The 23,809-nt window shown below is 40.7% G+C and overlaps 1 protein-coding gene across 1 annotated transcript; it reads right to left on the bottom strand.

The window, feature by feature from the left end:
• Window positions 1–191: 191 nt before the first annotated feature.
• Window positions 192–23,809, bottom strand: palm1b (paralemmin 1b). Its single transcript, XM_034235354.1, has 6 exons — window positions 23,333–23,809; window positions 10,009–10,051; window positions 8,996–9,076; window positions 4,468–4,583; window positions 3,768–3,838; window positions 192–3,509 (listed from the first exon to the last, which is right to left on the bottom strand). Exons 2-6 carry the CDS (start codon window positions 10,048–10,050, stop codon window positions 3,136–3,138), a joined length of 684 nt encoding a protein of 227 aa, XP_034091245.1. The 5' UTR covers window position 10,051; window positions 23,333–23,809; the 3' UTR covers window positions 192–3,135.

Genomic DNA, 23,809 nt, shown 5'->3' with positions numbered 1-23,809 from the left:
ATTGTGTTAATCCTATAATAAATGCATGATTTATTTGAGTATAATTGTGTGTACGTTTCCCCAGAAGGGTGTTCATCTGTGGCTCCATCAGCTGAGATGCCAAAACCACACACATCATTAACCATGTGTGCGGCGCGCTCATACAGCATGTGTAACTTACATTTGGCTGATTAGATAAACACTTTCCGGACTTGCTGTAAACAAACAGTTGTTTTATTCAAGATTAAACATTTAGACGACCACAGAATAGATGAACAGGCATTGGTCTAACACAAGGTTGCTTTTTCTGCTGCTGTCCCAGAAACCCACAATTAAGCAAAGCTTTAGCTCAACAAATGTACATCTATGTATAAAGATGCATGTATGCATATAGATACGGCTACATAATGTACATACATACATCAGTCAGTTAGTCTCCTGTATAAAGATTTATCCCCGGAACATGATAACATTTGGATGTAAATTGTCACGTTTCTAGTATTTGGGCTGTACAAAAAAATCAGTCAGTTAAAGGAAAATCAGCAATTTTGAAAATGTAATACAGGCTACACACATTTTTTCAAGACACCGACAGTAGTCTGCATCTTATGCTTGAGGTGCATTTATTTATAGTTACCATGTGAAAAACAATAATAATATTCTAAGTTTTATTACCCCTCTAGAGTAGAAGGCAGTTTTTCCATTGGGCATCATATGACCAGGAGCAGAGCAAGAAAAACCCCGGTCTAAAAATGGCGACAGACAGACAAGTCCAAGCAACTGAACCTGACAAAGGCACAAACAATACACAGATGTAGTTATATCTTCTTTTAAAAATACACACATCATAATACAATATGCCGCCTTGCAGAGGCCATAGGAAAAGAAAAACATGAGTCAATATCAGAAAGAAATTGCAAGTTGTACAATTACATTGGAACTGTACATATGGAAAGCATAGACTATATTTCGTCATCCATGCCTGTTGACCTTCCTTTGGAATGTTAGAAGGGATAATTTCTCTGGTGGTAAATGCAGGCAGGACATGAGAGAATGCATCTGGCACTGAAGGTTGCGAAAGACTCAACAAGTGTATGCAGGAGGCAGTAGATTCCCACAATCCCCCTCACCCGTGGCGTGAGTAAGACGGTAAGGAAAGAGTTGAAGTGTAGTTGGTGGATGGAGTGTTAGACAAGACTCAGGATTAGCACCAATTTCAGAGATTTTTGAATTGCTGTGTCTCCGAGCATAGAAGGTAGGGTTGCGTGTGTTTGACGATGAAGGATGGTGATAATGGAAATGGTGTGTGGGTGAATCAAACGTGGATGAGCCTGAGGGGAAGCAGAAGGATCGGTGGTGTAGCATTCCTGACCCGGGACATCAATGGCCTCTGTCTTCCAAAGAAATGAGTAGACTAGAGCCAAAATCTATTTCAATAGGCTTCCAGGGCTTTCAATTGTTATAGTGTAAATGGACCATTAGGCATCCTGCACTGTTTAAAATGGTTAGATTGTCTGTCCCCCCCCCCCCCCCCCGAATCAATATGGCCTATTCCTTATAAAACATTTACTTAATAGCTCTGGGTCCCTTGGCATAAAGTAAAGTCTTTAGATTGAGAAAAGTGAATTATAATCGCTCCAATCTTTGTCTTCAAATGTATTCAAGTACCCGGGTGTGCAGACAGGGGTTAAACTGGGAGCGAGCAGGACAGAAACCAGCAGCCGACCAACACACAGGGAATTTACAGTATCATCAGAATTTTATTTGGTTCATAAAGAGACAAAAAGCTTCTTTTTTTTACGGTGAGCTCATTATGGTAGAATCCCAATTTAACCCCTGGATTTACATTCAAGTGAACGTGGAAGTGTATAATTAAGACCTTACAAGTGACAAGACAGTCAAAACAGTTGCAAGGCTTCATGCAGTGCTACCTCATTAGATTTACATTGATTCTACTATTGAGAGAACAAAAGCATTTAAGCTAGTTGTTGCGCAAATGGTTCAGCATGACTTTAGATCATAAGGTATCCATCTTATTCAAAAAATACAAAAGCTGTGATCTTCATGTACATGTGTCACATATAGTATATATGAGAAGCTAATGCAGTTTGCAATAAGGTCACTGTTCTATTCAGCCGTTTGTCTCCGTGCTGTAGAGTTCTTTTTAAAAGCACACTGCCAATTATATCAACTGTTACTGATAGAAAAAAGACTAAAGATATGAGCACATTTGAGTCTATAAAGCACAGACACGTGTTATGATTGTAACGCAAATCTGGTAGTGCTTACAAGCTTACATGCAGTTAATGGTCTGAGATGATATAGAGAACCAAAAACAATAAATACATTGTATAAAACATCATTTCATATCAATATATTAAAATACTATTTAAAATAATATCTTAGACAATATTGCAATATGAAATTGACTGATAAATAGTTGGTAGGCCTACACAGAGAAATATATACTGTATATATTTAAGTATCTGTGTCCTTCATAGTTTGCTGTTTTGATTTAGATGAGATTCCAGATTTCCCTCAGCGGGTAGCAGTACAATCCAGAGAGCGAATACATTTGTCTTTTTTTCCAACAATAATAACAATGAACTTACAGTACACAGTCCCATAATAAAGATATACATACCGAATACAATATAAATGTCAAGACAGAAAAATAGAAAAATATCAATAGAAATCAAAAGTCAAATACATATTGGAGAAAGTATACAGAGTAAAGTGTACTTATGAGTCTTTGTGGTTCTTGTTGTTGTAGCTGGAGCTTGTACTGGCTCTCATTGTTGGTAAGTTGGCTGTGTACTTCGGTTATTTGTTTTTTTCTTCCAGTCCCAAGTTAACACACACACACACACACACATACACACATACACACACACACACACACACACACACACTCCAAGACAGACACAAAGTTACACCAATCCGCAAACACAGACACATGCAATGGCACAAACGCCACAGGTGCAGGTGTGTACTTGCACCCATACACGCACACACACACATGCGCACGCACACACACACACACACACACACACACACACACACACACACACACACACACACACACACACACACACACACACACACACACACACACACACACACACACCCATACACGCACGCACACACTCACACAGCTCACATGACCGTGCAGCACTTGCAGGTCTGTTTCTTCTCCTTTCCTTCCTCTCCATCCTCTCCGCCTCCGTTGGCCTTCTCTTTCTCCGCCATGCTCCCATTGGGTGGAGCCTGCTCATCTGAGGCCGCCTCTCCTCCAGCTTTCCCCTCCCCATCCTCGATCACCACAAACTCGGCCTTGACGTTGCCATCCACCCCTTCCATGGCCGCGCGGTTCTCCTGCTCCTCCTCCATGGTTTTGTATCCCATGAACACCAGGGTGACAGGGTTCTCTGCACTAGCTTGGTCAGGACTGGGCCCCAGCAGCGTGGCCTCAATCCCTGTCACCTCCCTCTTGGGGGTCTGACCAGAGCTCTGCACTACTCCATTCTCACCTATAAGGGGCGCCAGAGTGCCATTAAAAGGTTAGGAGTGAGAAAAAATAAAGAGGGTGTCAGGGTAAGTCAGAGAGACAAAAGCAAGAAAGGAAATATTGCTTTAATTACCTCTGGCTGAGAGGAAAAATGTAATAGAGAAAATGGAGAGGCCATTATTAGCTCACTTTCTCTTTCCGACACAGGTGTCAAGGCTGCTTTGCCTTGGTTTCCTGACTGTGTGATCATACAGTATGTCGCCATGGGTACTGAACTTACCTCCATTTTCTTTGGCCACACCCTTATTGGCTGGAGGGTCTGTCTCCAGTTCCTCAATCTCTTGCTCCAGCCTGGCTCAGAAACACACACATGTGCAAATACATTATTGGAATGAATACACAGAGACTAAAATACTGTTTATAGACAGGCAACATTTGAGTATATGATCACTTCTACAAATAAATATGGCCACAGCTGATCATGCTTGTCACTGTTTCCTTACACAAACTGACCATCCCTTTTTCTCATAAACAATAGTATTTTCTATTCAAATGTAGAGAAATTCTGACTGATATTGCACTTACCTATGCTTGCATTTGGCACAAATAAAGACAGTTATAGTATTTATTTTATCAAGGTAAAAAAACTGATATGTCTATTCTGTGTTTTCAAATTGATTTAATCACTTATAATATAACACATAACTCTCACAAAAACATAATCAGGCATCTGTTAGCTTACTATGGCAGCATTTTAAAACTGATTATCCTCCTCTATCTCTAATGTTGATATAGAGATTTATTCCATTGTTTATACATACAATATCTTGTCCATTCAGGTTACAGTTTTGCTTTCATGTTGGATAAATAAACCACAGTCAACATTAGTACCATGATAACCAAACATATTTGAACCCTTTACATGCTAATAACAAAGATTGTTTTAAAGATAGGACGTGCAGGGTTTTTTAGATGCTGACCTGAGGATGACCTGCTCCAGGAGTTTAGTCTTCACCTCGTCTTCATGCAGACGCTTCTGAGTCTCCTCCTCCGCCGGAGCTCCATCTAACAACCAGCGCTCCCTCAGTGCCTTCGACTGCAAGAGAACACAATAAATATCACCATGAGAACTAACATAACGAAAAGGTAAATCATTTCCTATAATTGCTTTATATGTGGTAAAAAGGAGAGCACGTTTCACTTTAATTTCCCCCTGTTTGATGTCAGTGTATGTCAGCTATAATGAAAAGAGAATAAGCATGGAGGGGGCTTTTGATCATGCTTCTTTCATCAAGAAACAGTTGATTAATTAATTAGCAGAACTTCAATCACCCACAATGCAGCTCACTCTCACCCTTTCAAACTATGACATAAGTGTTTTTTCTTTCTGAAGAGATTAGGGGTATTTTGACTGAAAACTACAAGCACTTTAGCTTATCACCCGCGAAAATCGACCAGCAAATTGCGTCCAGGACTTCCTGCTGAGTGCTGCCACTCAGTTATTGTGTCACAGTACTTCAAATGCTGCCAAGTTGCTGTTGCCAAGTCGTAACTATGATACGACTTGTGTTATACTCCATTGAGCATTGGATTAGAGATCTAGATAAATAAAAAGTTATCATTTCCTAATCCTAATCTGAATTAAAACATTTCATGGAGTTTGATAATGATTACAAAAAGATATCGATGGGGGAGTTAAGAGCACTGACTGTGTTTAAATGTACTGATTGTTAGCTGATTGTCTCATTATTATAAATGCAGATAAAGTTAATTCTAGGTCAAGATAATTAAATAATGAATTGAAATGAACGACTAAATGGGAATGAAACTTTATTATTCTCTTATACTCCACTTCTTTATTTCCTGGTACATGTTTTTGTCCTCCATCAATTTCCAAACAGTGTTGTATTCTTATCTTAACACCCCATCCACATTCCCTCCTGTTGATAAGCTAATATCAAAGCAAATACTTGGCATGCTTTGAGGTAAATATAACAGTGTGTCTTACTCGCAGCTGTTGGAGCGCACAGAGAAATCAGACCCTGCCTGTCCATATGGAAAAGTGTTGGAAAAGCTCTTGTTTTCAGGAGTTGGACTGAAAATCTGGACCTGAGCTTGATTTGAATTCCTCTCCAGTGATGCAACAAGAATTTCTACAGCAAAACTCCCTGTATTTTTTTCTGTTCTTCCCCAACTCGACCACCGCCCCTTCCCCTCTCTTGTATGCATCTCTATCCTTCATACAGGTCATAAACTATCATGGTTTGTGCATGTTTTATTGAATAAGGTTGTAAATGTCAGTGCGTGTGTTCCTCAATCCCAATCCATGTTTATCTTTTTAAAGTTAAAGGGACTGATGATCTTTTTTACTTTCCCCATTGGGTAATTCAGGTCCAGACATTCAGCTCAGCAGAGCATTACAGCACACACACTCTCACGGTGTAATTCAACACTCTTCAAACCCCTGCCCTGCATAGTCTCCTGGGCACTGAATCCAACTCTGCTACCCTCACTCTCTCTCTCTACTCTGTCGCCACACCCTACTACCCCAATGTCTGACATCACCAAGTTAATGTACTCACTCATGCGCACTCACACACGTGCACATGCACTCTCTCTCTCTCTCTCTCTCTCTCTCTCACACACACTCATGCGCACTCACACACGTGCACATGCACTCTCTCTCTCTCTCTCTCACACACACTCAAACTGTCACACACGCGCGCGCGTCTGCATGAACAGTCGTAAAGCTGGAGCGCTGGCTGAAGTTACGTCTCTCTCCATTGTTCTTTTGAGTAAAAGCTGCTAACGTAGCAGACAAAGGGCGGAACTGTGACACACACACACACACACACACACACACACACACACACACACACACACACACACACACACACACACACACACACACACACACACACACACACACACACACACACACACACACACACACACAAATGAAATGAGCAGCTGTAAGGAAAATAGTTTTTTTTATATTCACGTTACATTTTTCCTTCTACAAAGTAGAATGGCAAAACTTTTCAATCAATATAAACAAAAGCCAGGATAGGGTTAGCTTAGCACAAACACTTAAAACAGAAAGAGTACCCTGGCTTTACGTTTGTGTTTTTGCAGTAATAATTTTGTAGAAGAATGTCAATATTAAGTATTGGTCAATTTGATTTTCAAATGTGCATAACATAATACGTTATCATTGAGAGGTTTAATTGAAGACACTGCCAGTTACTGTATACATAAGCATATCTACCATGGCTAGTTAATTAAAAATAGAACTCCTGTTAATGTTAAAAACAATGCATTACCTCATCTCACCGTTATCTCTGCACTGTGACAATGTGTATTCAAGTATGTGAGATAATCCTGTATTAGTGTGATTTAATGATGGGGCAGGTACTCCCTTGTAAAAATGGTGTGTAAACGGAGACATTTATTGGCTTTTCCACATGAAAGCTGTGTCTGGAAAAGCAATACTTGCTGTGGTTTGCACAAAGGGCCTTCTAATGCTCCTGTACAGCAGGATTATACTTCCCCTTGGTGAATCTACGCATGTGTGTGTATGTGTGTGTATGTGTGTGATAGAGAGACGAAAGTGGAGTGTGGTGGGTGTAAGGGCCCTTTCCTGTTGGTGGGAGTGGGACAAAAATCTGTTTCCTCTCCCAAAGCCCTCTGCATTGTCCGAGGCTTCTGTGTTCTTTCATGAAGCATCGCACACAAAAAAATAACACACGCATACAGATACACACTTACAAAGGTTTGCTCTGAAAATAGCTAAAAAGTGGGAGCACGCAAGGGCAGTAGAACAGGTCACAGAGGCTTTTACCACCAACGCACGCACGTCTTTGTCGGCGTGTACACACCGCAACCTTTGCTCTTATCTGTGACCTGCCGAATTGTCCGTGGCTGAAATAGCTTTGATAGTGCTGACACATGCACGGACAAAGGCTTCAGCTCTGATATAATGAGTGTGTGGCCACATGCACGGAGATTTGAACTTGTTTTTTAGTGAGTGTGTGTGTGTATAAAAAGCGTGTGGAGGAGCTGCCGGTGTTATCTGCTGTCCATTCTGAACATTCCGTGACAGCAGTGGTTAGGGAGTATCACACTATAAGGGGATGACATATTTCAAGGGAATGGCTGACTGTGATTTAGTAATTTGGACGTCTAAACAAAAGCAGAAATCACAGAAAACACATAACTGACTGTATTGATTGTATCTTGGGGTCTGGTCAAAGTAAGGGAGAGGCATTTAGGGGTTTAGATTACGCTCGGAAAGAATTTAATCATAAATACATTCATCTTATCAATTTGAGGGCTCCAGTACATTTCAAACAAAGTGGGATTGGAGTGTTCTCAGCGGGTGTCGAATACAGTGCTGAGGGCATACCAGTGGCAAGTCAAGGAGAGGCTAAGGACTATAGTTACAAGACAGTAATGTAAAGCAAAGACAACACGAGCATACGTAATGTTGTAGCTAAGCTAAGAAGAGCCAACTAACTCCGCTTGTAAGAGCCATTTTAATGAAGACCCAAGTTCCCATCAGCAAAAACACGTCGGTTTGCTATCCTGGCTCCAAAATGGTGGAATGAGCTCCCCATTGAAATCAGGACAGCAGAAAGCTTACACACCTTCCAGCGCAGACTGAAAACTCATCTCTTTCGACTCCACTTCGAGCGATAGAATTACTAACAAAGAATTGCTAACAAAGCACTTATATACTAATAAAGCACTTATATAAAGGACTGGCTTATCTAAAGCTAGTTGAGTAGCACTATGAAACCTGATGTACTTATATGATTCTGTTTTCTTCAAGTTTGTATCTTGTTGGTCGAATGCACTTATTGTAAGTCGCTTTGGATAAAAGCGTCAGCTAAATGCAATGTAATGTAATAATGTTTGGGTTCAAGCTGTCACAATTATGTGTTATTTACTGTGTATGCCAAAGGGTGTCACTGCCCTAATACCATGGACAAAGGTCTTTAAGGTGTGTCATGATTGGGTGTGTCTGACCCCGGAAGCGCGAGGGTTGTAAGTACCACAAAGATTGTTTGGGAAATGAATGAAACATGAATGGAAATGGACTCTTGTTTTACGATGCACACTGAGACAATACATCGATTGACTTGATGCTGCAACTGGAAACGAGCCTGCAGGTTCTTCACTGAAGTAGCAACACATTCGTTAACTTATCCACACAGTATAGAGCGTCAGCCAGGTCATTTCCAGGAGTTAAAACACCACAGAGTAGCTTTAGTATTATAATAAAGCTCCTACACCATTAGTCAATTACTTCTAAACATGAGCAACACCCACCTGTTTGCAGATAATATGTTACATTATTTGTTATGTTCAATTACAGTTTTCTCACTTGTACAGCAGGACAAAAAAGGCGTGTGTAAAATGTAAATGCATGTGGAAGTGAGTGTGTGTGTGTGTGTGTGTGTGTGTGTGTGTGTGTGTGTGTGTGTGTGTGTGTGTGTGTGTGTGTACCTTGAGATGCTGGAGTTGCCGTCGGTCATCATCCAGCTGTCTCCTTTTGTTTTCTATCTCTGTCTGCCTCTTCCTCTTCTCCTGTTACAAAACATACACACAAGCATTACAATTACTCTGCAAGTTCTACAAGAGATAATAGGAAAATGATGAAACAGATGTCTTCTTTAACACCGCTCTGTGTCCTTAATAGGGCTGAAATGTATTAGGTCTTACGATGAAAGGAGCTCTATAAATAAAATAAAAGGTATTATTATCAAACAAACCCAGCCTATGTCTTTAATTGTAGTGCTGAGGATTTAATGGAGATCTTTGATGACTGAGTACATATAGTTTCAGTCAATGTAATTACTATAAAGAATCAAGAGAAAGAGAGGGAAGCTGGTGCACACTAATGCATTATAGGAACACATTATATACTCAATATGCCAAGTTAATCTCAGATAATTGTGATGAGAAACGTTTTGATATTATAGTGTGTGTAGTGTTTGGACCCTAATGTTGTTTTATTAGAGGTGCACTTATCGTAGTTGTAGAGTTGTATATATCTAACAACATTAACTACCTATGGAGGCCATTTTGCCTGACAGATATTTCAAATGTTGGACGTTTCTGTTTAATTCACTGTAAATTGATTTTGATCTATTGGGTTGTAAAACTACTCACAACAAATCAAATCAAATGCATAACTGTGTTTGCCATCAATTGTAATTTGTATGCGAATATTTATATCCCAATATACATAATTATACTTCGCAGAAACCTGGATATTGTGCGTCTGAAAGGCAAAGAAAGAAGATAAAACAGGACCAGTGGAAAGAGACATGGAGCCGCTGCATTAGCCTTGGATGTCCTCTAATGGGGGAAGGATATTGGATCTAAAAGGTTGAGTCATTAAGACGGGAGGCCAGATCCTGACAAGCCTCAATGATTTGTTGTTTCTATAGCTATGAGAGTGCCCTAACATGTACTGTGTGTGTGTGTTTGAGTGCGTGTGTATACAAATAACTTACAGCGATGGCCTGGAGTTTCTCCTCTTGTGACACCTCAGCCATCCTAAAGAAAAAAAAAAGAGAGACAGAAAGGGAGAGTAAGTTATAGTCAGATATGAACATCAGACATGACACACAGTGACAAACAACTTTCCTTGCACTCGCTCCGTTCGGCCATTTACCTTCCAAAGATTTCCCGGTGACTGAGGTTAAATATCTGTCTGCTGGCACTAAATCAGTGTCTCTTTCCTGTCAGGGAGAGTCAGGGAAGGCATGCTAATGTGCTAGCAGGGCGCTGCTGGAGATTCCTGCTCTAATGGGTTCCAGACCAGAGGCTCCAGGATGGAGGATGGACGGAGCAGAGAAGAAGCAGAAGAAGGACTGTCACTTTTGCTCAACTGACACTGGACAAAGATAATTGATCTTCTATCAAGTTCAACTTGTTTCTGTAGGCAATGGCTTACGTTATCTCTTCCAATTGGACACTTGATTACTTTTGACTTTTAAAAAAGAGTAAATGTATTTATAATGGGAATCGGCACACCATCTGAGATGACATTCCTCTGTAATAGAAAACCATTTTTACTTATGTTGTGTAGGAATTTATATACAGGGGTGTTGTTTTAATTTAAACTTTTGGGGGGCGTTAACTGAGGAATGCTTAAGCCATAGTCTCCCTAGAAAATATGTGTGTGTTTTTGATGGTACACTAAAAGCAGAATACATTTTTCCCACTTGACTATACATGAGATTTTTTACCTGGCAAAAAAAAAAAAACGATGTTAATGCTGATCCTGAACTACACTATTTTCTCTTGAAACTAAATCTCAAATCGAAATCTGATATAAAAGGCATGTTGAATTTAAGATTACTGTGCACCTTGAATATTACAAAGTGAATCTCTTTGGGTTTTTGCCTTGTTTCTCAGACATGTTTGAAGAAATTAGCTTGGACTCTTAGAAACGTGATAATGAATATAATTGCAGTCCCAATTATGATATTAAGAGTTTATATTTAAGACAAATGAATAGCTTCTGGTGTTATGGCTCTATCTGAATGTATGTATTACCAGTAAAGCAATATTTTACTTTCAAGCATGGTTGAGATTGTCTTGGCCAATTGATAAAGTTAATTCAGGTGGGCAAATTACTCATATCAAGTTATAAATGGCATCTTTGCGTTAATATAACTATTTTGCCAGACTAACAGACCTCTGTGAACTTTACAGTGTGGCCCAACATGTGTACAGCACTATAGCAAAGCAGCAGTGTGCCTTTTTCCATTCCAAACTGAAACTGTATCACAACATAAATGGAATTCCGATTTCTCTGCACTGGTCCAAACCAAACTCTTACAAAACAAGCATGACACAACAACTCTACATAACTCCCCGCCCACTCCTCTCCAAAGCCAGTAAAATGTGTTGAAACTGTTTGATCATGTCAATTCTCCTGTTGAGTGGCCAGGACACCCACTGGTTCTGTGAGTTAGCTTGCATCATTTCCCAACTGAATAAGCTTAGATTGTGAACGTATCAACAGAGAAAACCATCACAATCTTGGCCGTGAAGTAGGGTTGATGTGATTGCTATGCTTTTTATTTCCCACACAAAGGCATGTAATGAAACAACACTGGCTCCTCTCAAACGATAAAGAAGCATACATTTTCCGTCCTGCTTGTAAGTGAACTATCCAATCAGAGAAGCTGCAGGACACACAAAACCGCAGGGGGATATTCTCTAAAATCCCATCACACACTTCGGGCAGCACACACAAACAATTACCACACTGCTCTTTGCTCCTTAACCAAACCACATTACCATCACATGGAGACCCTTTGGAGAAAATGTAAAACCTCGATCATCTGATCAACCTCACATAAACACATATTCTACTGTCTGGAAGCTTTCATTAAAAATATTCGCCTTTTCCACTGAGCCAGCACCAACAGGAAGTCTGAAGAAACATCTTGAAATGCACTGAAGAAAATGAGGATGAATAAGGGAAGCCAGCACTGTCAAGTTCATTAATAAATAATCAAATAAGGATCCAGTATATTATGTTTTTCAGACTTCCAGCCAGGTACAGTTTTAGTCTTAATCTCCTTCTCTTCCCTTCCCAGCCCTCAGGTTACAGTTGGAGCAGGGCAGATAGCTGACTGAGCATCTGGATCAGTTCATCAGTGGTATGAAGGAGCAGGGCCGGCCCTCGGCATAGGCAGTATAGGCGAATGCTAAGGGCGCATCAACCCATAGGGGGCGCCGGAAAAAAAAAGTTAGAAATACAATTTTTTATTTTTATTTCATAACACAATTTCCCGATTTTGGATCAACAAAGTACATCTTATGATCTTATACTAACAGAACTACGCCTATATTGCGTACAGCGCCCATAAACTATGGCACACCCCCCCCCCCCCCCAAAATCAAGTTGAACCGCCCCGGCCCCAGTAAAAACCAGAGGTTTATGTGAAATAGTTCTTTTTTTGAAATAATGGTTTTAGTGGGAAATTATAGGTTTTAATTTTGTATCTGTGTTAATTTAAAATAAATCAAACTCCCAAAAAACGTACACAGCTTCTGTGTGCTTTTATTAACATTGGAATTTACTGTGTAAGCGGCCGCGGGGGGGGAGAGCTTTAGAGAGCTCTCTCCTGAAAGACTGAGAGGCTCTGATAACCTCAGCTCAGTGAGGTAAAGGCTCACCTTTATATGATCATTATAGTTATGAAAAAATAAGAGAGAGAAAATATATATTTATACATTTATAAAAAAACACATACTTTTAAAAGACTTAAAATTGTCAAAACTCAAGAAATTGTGTTTTTCAAGGATGGTACAGTGGTGGTATGAATTTGGCTTTCTGTCAAAAACCTTGATAGCTCTCTTGTACAGCTGTTCTATGGGTTTCAGGTTTGTGGCACAGGCAAACGACCAGTTTGTAAAACAGTATTCAATGTGGGATAGAATCATGCAGTGGAGGTATGACTTTGCAGCATTGACAGTTAAGAAAGGTCTGATTTGTTTAAAATGTTGCAAGTTGAATTTAATGGTATTGGATACTTTCTTGATATGTTTCTTAAAATTGAAGTTCGAGTCCAGTATGACTCCAAGATACTTGAAGTGGGAGACTAGTTCTAATTCTGCTCCGTTTAAAAACACATTGGATCCTTCGATTTTGACTGGTCGTTTACTGAACATCATGCATACTGTTTTGTTTATGTTGAACTGTAAGAAAATGTTGTTCAGCCAGTGTTGAACCTTGTCCAATGTATTTGAGAGACAAGATGAGATTATGTCTGTATTTTTCCCGTGTATAAAGATGACCGCATCATCGGCATACATTTGCACATTCAACTCAGGACATACATTAGTTACATACATCAGGCGAGTAAATGCATTCCACTTTGTCCCTCCGACTAAATCTGCGTAATTCATTTACTCAAAAGTTTATTGTAATGAGGTTTGTGGGGGAGAAATACATCACCATAGTCGTCTTGAAATGTTTGCCCACAATTATTATGAACTCATGTAACCCAATGTAGTATTACAAATATGTATGTGCTAGTATTGTAAACTGAGAAGTACGTAGAGCTGACACAAAATAAATATCACATTGAACAGTACTTTTTTAAATATATGTTAAATGATCATGTATCAAGACCCAATAAATTAAGATACACTTCTCAAATTCACTATTGTTTAAGTACGTCTTGACATAAAGTCATTATATGGGATCTTCTCTTGAACAAAATAGTTTGAAACCATCAAAAAGTTGGTCAAAAAACTAACATAGCAAAAAAAGGTAAGTAGACCTTGAGTTTAGATTATGTTGCAAAATAGAAAGTGATGTTTAAATAAGGTATTATCGGCTCCTAAAATAAAAACAACACTGAAAACAATCAATGCTCAACAACTGTAGAAAACCTGGACATTTTATCATAACTATCCAGTTCATCACGAGTTAACAACAGATGTCCATTGGACCAACTCGAGGTTGTGCTCATATTTCAAACCTGCATTGTAATGTTAACCCTGCTCCTCTAACCTCTAGGCTACATCTGTTAAGATGTATCGGAAACAAAGATGTCCACCTTGTAGGAACATGGTGGGGCTACATCCTTCTGGCTCTCTCATAAATTATGGACGAACAAGAAGAAAGCAGAGTAGGCACAAAGACAAGCATCTACAGCATGGTAGGAAGAGTAATTACATTTATGGGCGTGAACAGAAGACATCCAGGGACGCTCACAGACTGGCCAGCAGAAACATATTGAGACAGATAAATAAGAAAGATTATAAACCAGACAGGACTGAGCGACAAAGCTTTATTAGCCAGCAGTGTACATACAAACAACTAAAAGTAGGGATGTTTTGCCAATATGTCAAAGCAGGTGAAGTCAGGGAAACTAATGACCAGCCCTATTCCCTGTTGAGTGCACTGCTGTTGTAGCATTTCCAGGAACACATTAACTGCCTGCATAGAGCACCAGCATCCTCTTCTAATAGCATCATGGTCCTCTGGCACCAGCAGTCTCCTTACATACTCTCTATCTGGACTGAAACGCCCTAAAAGTGATGATCTTAATGCCCATGGAGCTCAATGAATGGTAATCCTGCTGAGCATATTAGTTTAGGGATATCATGACGAGCCAGCGAGGCTTTCTTTCCAAGATTTTCATTCAACTTAATTGGCAGAATGTACCAAAGGCAAATCATCACACTCTCATCTTCAATTGTATTTAACTATTGCCCTTGCAGTAAAACATCACTTTTGAATGATTAAAGGATTGTTTTTGGAGGAACCAAATTTGTTACAGGCAATTGCACTAAAATGTTCTGAAAAGTCGGTTAAGAGATGTTGTATTAATTATTTACGCTACAGTCTGGGAGTAAAAAGGTCAGCTAGTACACGCAATACTGATCTGTACATGAGACAAGTCACAATATGTAGCTCTGAGAAAGCCAGGGGCCATCCGTGCATGTGTCTATCTCTTGGTAGTAGTAGAAGATTACAGCAGGTCTGATCACCACTAATCTCGGATTATCTAAAACAAACACACCAACAACCTGGAATTAGACTGAGTCTGATCCTTCCTCCCAAGTCCAGATCTTTTTCAAAGCTTGTTTTCATAGCATCTGTTTTTAATTATAGTAAACACTTCAATGCACACCATCAGAATTGACCTAACACCAACAACATTGCAACCATATGGGACGGAAAAGGATGACAACAAAAAGAGAACATAGGAAGTCATTTCTATTAAAGCATGATATTAAGTTATTAAAGAATAAGTATTTTATATAGTTTATATATTTTAGCTATTGTCAACAGATCACATGACCAAAACTGACAATAACTTGATCCTAATAGCATGTATCGTCTATGTATTTTCTGCCTAATAGTACATTTTTCTGTAGCAATAACCTCCATTTTGTCCAACAACCATTCAAAACACATCAACAAATGTATTCCCTCATCACAATGAACTTGGGCATTGTAGTTTATTTAGAATAACACCATCCCGCTCCCTTCAAAAACACAATAAAGCACCAAATTCGTCACTGAAAATAGATCCCATGATATCTACAACTCCTGATTGATGGAGTTCACAAAAGAACTACAGAGCCCAGATGTTTAAGAAAATTATTTTTTATTTTTAAGGAGAAAATAAACTTTAAATTGCCAAACTGTATTTTCCACTTATCTAAACAATCAGGGACAACCTCCTAAATTGCTGTACCAAATACATGAGGTCTCTCGTTTACTAATAAAATAATAATGAGTGAAATAGAAACAATAAAAAGAAACAGAGAAAGAGTTTCATATTCATATCATATTACAAATGGCCAAAAATAACTTGGAAATAGCCTCTAATGGTTCCGGTTATACAATACTGACGTGACGATTTTGACAACCTATACTTACAGAGCCCTTTCTGCCATGCAAAAAGGAAATGTGTTCACTCAGGTGTTCATTCACAACAGCAAAAACCTTTTCGACTGATATTGCCATAATGAAACTTCCCAGCACACACGCAAGCAGGCTTACGTGAACTAAATTCTGTGAAGAAATCAGATGGAATTGAGTAAACATAGGTCAAGCACAAATTCAATGACTAATTACATCCTAATATTTAAAATTTGGAAAGATCCCAAAGGCGAACAAGATAGAAATACCTGGCTTTTATTGAATGGAAATCACGGAGAGAACACACATAAATGCATTCACACAAAAAACACTGTCTGGTACAAAAATGGTTCCTCTTCAGGAAGAATGATGACTGTGAAAATGGCGCTTGAGCTTAATGACCCAGGCCCTGCATTAGAGAACTGAAGAGAGTCTGGAGGAGGAAACTCATCTCAAATCCCTTTCACACTCACTGAGCTAGAGTGGCACTTCTTTCTCCTTCTCTCTACTCCCCACTTCCACGGCTTCCTTCCTTCAGGCCAGAAGAGCAAAGGGACAACAATACTCCTCCTTGCCTTTTTGTCCCTGCCATACACACACTCACACACATACAAATGTCCCAGGCCATCACACACACTACAGCTCCTCCATCACCACACACGCAGCTCTGCATCCTTCTATCCGAGGCACAAATTCTGCCTAATGTAAACAGAGCGGTGCCAACAAAAACTCTCAGGAAGTCTGCTGAGGTCACTTGTTAGTGTTTCAGGGGTCAGAGGGTAAAGCCCCACTCCCCCCAGAGGTCGCCCATACATAACAGCTTTATCAGTACAAGGCAGAGTGACACACTGTGAAACATCCATGGTGAGAAGACAAATGAGGAGCCACACACAGACACAGACACATGGGGCGACGGTCAGTTCTGATGTCTTACTTTGCCCAGTTTCAACAAGAAAAAAGCTGAAGCACTGTGATTTTAAATCTGTGTATCAAACATATTTTTTAGTAAGACAACACAAGTTAACAAAGAAAAAAGCTTTTTTTTAAATCGCCCATATAAGTTTTCTGCTGATTTGCAACAGACAGAATATGAACATCTTGATTACTTTTATCCAAAGTGACTTACATACATTGAGTACTGTGGACAATCCCCACAGGAGTAATTTGGGGTGAAGTGTCTTGCCCAGGGACACAACAACATGCTGACTGCAGTGGGACTCGAACTTGCTATCCCCTGATTCGAAGTCCATCACACTCTCCACTGAGCCACAGCCTCCCATAATAATGTCTCCAAGATAACCCATACTACACCTACAGTAAATATTTTGACAAGACACTCCCTGGCTGGTATATGCAGTAAAATGTGTTTCAAACTCCATGCACCCATGTTGGTACACAACCTTTACTTGTTACCCTAACTCTAAAAGAATATAGTCTTCAAGGTCCAAGCCAACATAAGATTTTGTCAGACAATCCGTGTCAGTGATGCGTTTTACATAAAATGTCAAGAATTCTTTACTTAAAAGCATACATAAGAGCCCTGATTTGTACATACAAAAGAGCGATGGACATAGAGGAGTAAATAATTAAAAAGATAGCTGAGATCTTCAAATCCTGCCCACTTCATCACCTCTGCACACACAAACCCAACCACTGCTTAAAGTGATGTTGTTCGGCCACTCAATAGGGAGTATTCTGCCTTATCAGACCCCAACCTGACAAAAAAATCTGCACCATTACTCACATGCCTTCCAGAAACCTCTTTCTTGTTCTGCCTCTCGTCACTCTCTTTTCTCCCTGAATTCGTTCTCATCCCCTCGCCTCATGCACACATTTCTTCACTTGACCACACTCTTTCTTTACTTTAATTACATCAACAAATATTACATGTACACTGCAAATCTGCTGAGTTTTTGTGTTTTCTTTTTTATACATCCAGGGAATGCCCGCTGAGTCTAAAGCTCTTGTGACACTTTATTGATTGCAGTGTTTTGATTGCAGCCGCTGCATGGAGGACAGAACACAGGTTCAGCTTGTAATCTGTAGGAACATAGCGTGTGTGATGTCAGATAGGTATGTGCCTGACTGTATACAAGCCTGGGGTTTGGTTTACTTCTCAGAAAACAGGGTGAAGCGACAGCCATAACTGAGAGTGATATAAAGGCCTTTTGGCTCCCCAACAGGTAGATAACCAGTTTTGATTTACAAGCTTCATATTTATAGAGGGGAATAGGCAAAGTCACTGGATTGGCAAGAGCATGGAGAACTGGTTAGATACAGAAGTAAGCACAAAACGAGAAGTCATTCTAACTTAACAGATAACCAGCATGGTTACATATACATATATTAACGGGACGGGTGGCGCAGTGGTCTGTCCGTTTGATCATCAGATCAAGGGGGCGTTGGGGAACTCCAGTTCGAAACCCGCTCCTGCGTCAGGCCGTTGTGTCCTTGGGCAAGACACTTCACCCGAATTTGCTCATGTGGGTATTGTCCACAGTAGACGCTTTGAGAGTCATTGATAAAGCGCTATAATAAATATAAGGATTGTTATATTTAGTTGTATATAGCAACATCATAAAGTTGCTAAAAGAGAACAAACAAGAGATTATAGATACGGATTATTTCCCAGGAGAGCTCAACAATTTAGAATCATGAGATATAAAGGGCTTGGATGTGCTCAAGAAAAAGGGTCAATCTCCACTGATGCTTCTCACGACACAGCTACACAATAACGCAACTGGGTGTAACGGCTCACAAATAACAGCAAGCCTTAACCCAAAAGCACGGCACACACACGTGGACATAAAAGTTAACATTTACTTCAATCAAAGACGGGAATGGGTGAAAACCTTCAAGGCAGGCAAACTCGTCAAACTGGGTGTGGCGAGAATCATTTCTAAACAAATCAGGATGGCAGAAAAAAGCTATGTAAAACTATGGGTGGACGAAACTAGACAATCTGGCAAAATGTGGGTGGATATGCAAGACTTAGGAAGGAAATTGGGAACAGGTGAGCAATTGGATTGGGAAGGTCAGGTGATGGGAGTGGCAGGAAAGGGGCTGGGTGGTGGAGTGAAGTCACTGAGACAGGTGGGACATTTTGATGGCATGTGGTGGACAAGTGGAGCAAAGTCACATGTTGCTAAGAGGAGTTTCATAAGGGCAGAATAAGCAAAGCAAACTGAAGCAACAATGTGTCCCTTGTATGAGTTTTCTCACATGATTTAATTCAAGAGTATGTATAGGCATGGAAATACAAATTCTTGTATGAGTACCGAATGTCCCGACAGCACATTACAAATCAATCAGCTGATGGTGGTTTTCAATGTTGGCCTTTTCCTTAGTCTGCATTTTTCCACAAACAAAGCACTGACCTGCTGACAGCAATTCTATAGTGGAGTGTCTCCTCTGTGGTCAATCAGCATACTCTATATACCCGGATATAGGAAGTCTATATGGCCTTGCATTATTGGAGCAGCCTCTCAATGTTAACACAGGAACCATTAGGCCAAATGGAAGCCTTCCCTTATGGCAAGATCCCAATCCCACTTAAGGCCCTCGAGAAACTTAGGAATTGTTTATGCAAAGTATGTTAGTCCAATATCCCTTCTGGGATAATACAAAATACTATGCTTCATTTATGAGGGCACAAGACCTATTCATTCTGTTCCTTGCCCTTAAACCAGATGTGAGTGTGTGAGTGTGTGTGTGTGTTTCAAGTTCATCGACAGTGCAGTTATCAATAGTGCTTTTGATATAATCTTTGCAACAACACTGATGATCGTCATATGAGAGGATGTGCGTGTGTTTCAGGAGGGGAGCAAAACACATGCACACACACACATTAAAATACACACACCGCTGAGCTTTTTCCTCTGAGATTAAAATGACTTGGAGGCTAAAAATGACAGTTTATAAGAAGACAGACTATCTGCTGGGAAGAGAGAGACAAAAAACAAATCCTCCCTTGCCTTATCTGTCATGACAAAGCAGCAAGGAGAGGGGCTAGTAATGAGAGATAGTGTGAAGAAAAAGTGACTATCCAAGAGTAAAAGAGGAGGCACAGATTCATAGAAAGACAAGAAAAAGTGTGAGGCTGAAAGGGCAAGGTGGAATGCACCACATTATCAAAGATATCTCACATCGTTACTATCCGCCCAGTTGTTTCTACTCCTTATCTGTGCGCCTGCTGAGTAAGCTTTCACTTCCACTTCCTCTCTGTCCCTACAACACCATATTTCCATAACACAGTAACTATAATGGCTTCTCTAGAGCATGACATTCATTTTCCTCGCCTACTATACTGATGTGATTTTATAACCACTTCAAAAATGGTCTCTAAATGACAGCAAGGTCATTAAGGATGATTAGCAATATCTATCACTCTAGGGTTACTCGCCCAGGGCAGGATGACGCCTTTTTCTTGATCCAACAAGCTCTTCCACTTCCACAAAGGCAAGACAATTGCAGTTCTCCATTAGCGGCGGTAGTGCTCAGTTAAAAGCAAAATCACTTATGGTTACCTTTAACTTCCCGGCATTTTCATTCACCTGCAGTGTTGGCAGTGAGAACAAGCTGTAAGCACAACACTGACAGACTTTCACCTTCTACGGTAAGTTGATATGATGATGAATTTGTTTGCAAACTGTTGCTTTTTAAAACATCCAGCGAATATGGAGCCCCATTGACCTTAAGGAAATGGGTTTCTGACCTGATTCAACAACTCTGTATTATTTTATTTCCGTTTTGGTCCGCACTAACTCCTAAAGGGAAAATACTTAAGCCACTATGTTCACCAGCTATTCACTAACTTTGTCTGTTTTGCTGTTTGGGGATGGGCCTATGGGAGTTTCTCCCCTTTGAGACTATACCATAACAGTAAAGTTGAGCGCTGGAAAAATCTCAACAGTAGGCTGAAAGTTAAATGCTCTGTAGAGCCGAGGGGAACTGCAGAGTTGGGAGCTAATGATGTGTGAGTTGTCAATACAAGGTACTTAGTAGTAATTAGATCCATTGTTACTGTAAAAGCATTGATTAAAGCCACAATGAGGTCTGGCTACAAGTAAGTGTGACCTACTGTGAGGGAGAATGGGGTTGTTTTAGCATTAGATAGCGACACAACTGCAGTGTCATAAGAAAGGCCTTCAAACTGTGTTTATCGGGGAAGATAGTGAGTGTGCTCTTTTTGGCTACAGTTTCACACTTACACTCCAAGGAGCGGCTCAATGTGACCAGTTTTCTCCTGCTCACTGAGAACTATGTCGGGTAGAGCTCACTAAAGGGCAACTTTGACTGTAGTTGGTTGGTAGAACAGCGTGTGACTCGTTCATGTTTTGCCTCATTTTCTATTGACAGTCCAACAGTAGGATGAATGACCTTCCGGTTACCAGCCCATTCCTCCAATCTAAATTGGTGAAAACAGATCCATCCCAGTGTCCAGCCTGTCAGGTCAAGAGACAGCTATCAACACACCTAAACGCGCCATCCAGACTAAAACGCACACACAGAGCCGCACAGAGGCAAACACACAAAGACATATAGGCACACAAAACCTGACACTCAAAAATGTGGCTGTCCAGAGTCATAATGCTGCATGAGGATTGGGTGGACAAGACAAGGGCTGTCAGCTCGACTGCCAGTCGCTGACACGACACAGAGCAGCAGACCGGATATAGACACACACCGCAGGGCTGAGGCCTATGGTGGATAACACATGCCTCGCTCATACAATAAAAATAACAAACAGTGCGCAGAGATGTGCTGTTATTGCTATTCAATCTAGTTGGTTGGCCGTGCACCAATGTAGTCTTTATCAGTGTTAAATTAAATATTTCATTGTGATTCTTAATTGTATGACGAGTATTTTTCATTTGATGATTTAATTTTTGGATCAGAGGTCTGAATTTTAGTATTTTTTTCTAATAAAGAAGGAGACGTTTTCCAAATGTTGGACAGTGAAGACTAATAAGTGGAGGTTGTGATCCATAGAAAGCTGAGATTTCTATAACTTTTTGTATTGACTGATTCCTGAAAAGGGTGCTATAAAGTGTTTTGTTAAGGGTCCTACCTTGTGCATTTATGCTAGATAAAATAAACATATAGTTGTGCCTGTGAGACAGGCAACAGAGAGCCCAACAAGTTGCCAGTGCTGAACACCTTTTGATCTGATCATCACACCAAAACATAACAAATCATTACTCGCACTTTTCTTCACCTTGCAAAAACATGCCTTTAGGACTTGAGATGACTTGCTTCAGGAAAAGCTGTAACAGGTGTGACTGTAGCTCAAGATGAATAATACAAAGAGTCCATGTCCTGTTTAAACTTCGAAGACAAAAAAATCATCTCAGAAATGTTAACAAACAATGCTATCATCTTGAAATGTGTGGTCTTGTCAACAATGATCCACAACAGTGACGTCTGTAGGGCAGAAACCCAGCAGAGAAACAACAAACCCAAACAAAAACACACTCTTTGTCCGGTGTCACCTGCTGTGATCAAACATGATCGCAAAAACAGAGTTACGCCAAGGAGTTGGTCCAGCTGATATTGTTCTATTCAGAGACTGGAATAGAAACAGAAAGCCTAAGAGCCAGACTTCAGTGGCAACATGAGCTGAAATCCATCTGAGCTGAGCCATTTAGGGATGCACAGACCCATTCTCTGCTCTCATAAAACCCCACTGCCTCCCTGATCCACTGTACAGTGTAAATTCCAGACAGGAGTATGTCATGGCCAAGGGTTTTTCAGCTCATGCGCGCCATGTTAAAGCAGACTGCTCACATCACAACAAAGCAGAGAATATGCTACCCTGGAACTGTCCTCCCCTCCACAGCCTGCAGCTTGACAGCATCCCTTCACCATGCCATGATGGCAGAGCACTGGAAATACACCGTCGAGATAAAAACATCCTGAAGCACTCTCCTCTCCAAACAGATCGATGTTACATAATGTATCATCAAAAGCATTCCGCGTAAACATATCGCCCCGTTACACCTGTCGTCCGGCTGAATCATGGCTTCAAAGTAGTACAGTATATAGCGGGCCTCTGACATTACCATAACGCCTGTTGACATGACATGATCGTGCAGCTCTTTTTTCTCTCCTATTTTTCACCACCAAAACAGCGCGTGATTTGATTGTAAGCTTTTCTAATTTGCATTCATGTCCATTTGGAGGATGCTGCGCCTCTTGTGAGTTGTAACCGTAAATATTAATGTCTTTACAGTAAAGGATTTCACAATATCGCCCTTATTTTTGTATTGTGTCCTTGTCCCTGAGCCTCTCAGTCATCTCCACAGCCTGAATTAAAAGGATGCTGCCGGGCTGGAAGCTTAAATATTGTGCCATTGCACAACCAGCCGCTGGATAAAGCACAAAAAGCAGGTCACCCTGATGGAAACACACACACTGTACAGTAAATCACGACTTACTCAGATGCAGATGCCTTCCCGCCACGGACGTCTTCCAAACAGGGGCTCTTCTTGTTTATTTCTGAGCGTCAATTCGGAGTACTCTACCACCCCTTCCTCTCCTCCTCCTCCTCCGCCTCCTCTTCTTCGTCTTCTTCTGGTTGGCACCCCTCCTGTTATTGCCAAGGTGATGCCGTGGGCAGCCTGAACGCGCAGTCCGACAATAATAAGAGCCCAATGGCTTCCTCTCGAGCGAAAAAGACGCACGACGGACCTGGCTGTGCCCTCAGTGGAAATCTTAGGGGCGGTGGGGCGTCGTCTGAAGCAGGTTGTAGTCTAGTTAGTGCATGTGTGTGAGAGAGAGAGAGAGAGTGATATGTGAAGGGGAGTGGGAGAGAGAGGGGGGAAAGGATACGCCTCCCTGCCTTGTGGAGATAAAGGGGGCCCAGAGTGTGCGCGTTGACTGATATATGGGTCCGGCTCTCCTCCAGCCTTATC

The sequence above is a fragment of the Gymnodraco acuticeps genome, unplaced genomic scaffold (assembly GCF_902827175.1).
Source record: "Gymnodraco acuticeps unplaced genomic scaffold, fGymAcu1.1, whole genome shotgun sequence".
In the NCBI taxonomy this organism is placed as follows: domain Eukaryota; kingdom Metazoa; phylum Chordata; class Actinopteri; order Perciformes; family Bathydraconidae; genus Gymnodraco; species Gymnodraco acuticeps.
The sequence above is the reverse complement of the archived record's forward strand: the minus strand, read 5'-3'. Positions and strand labels throughout refer to the sequence as shown.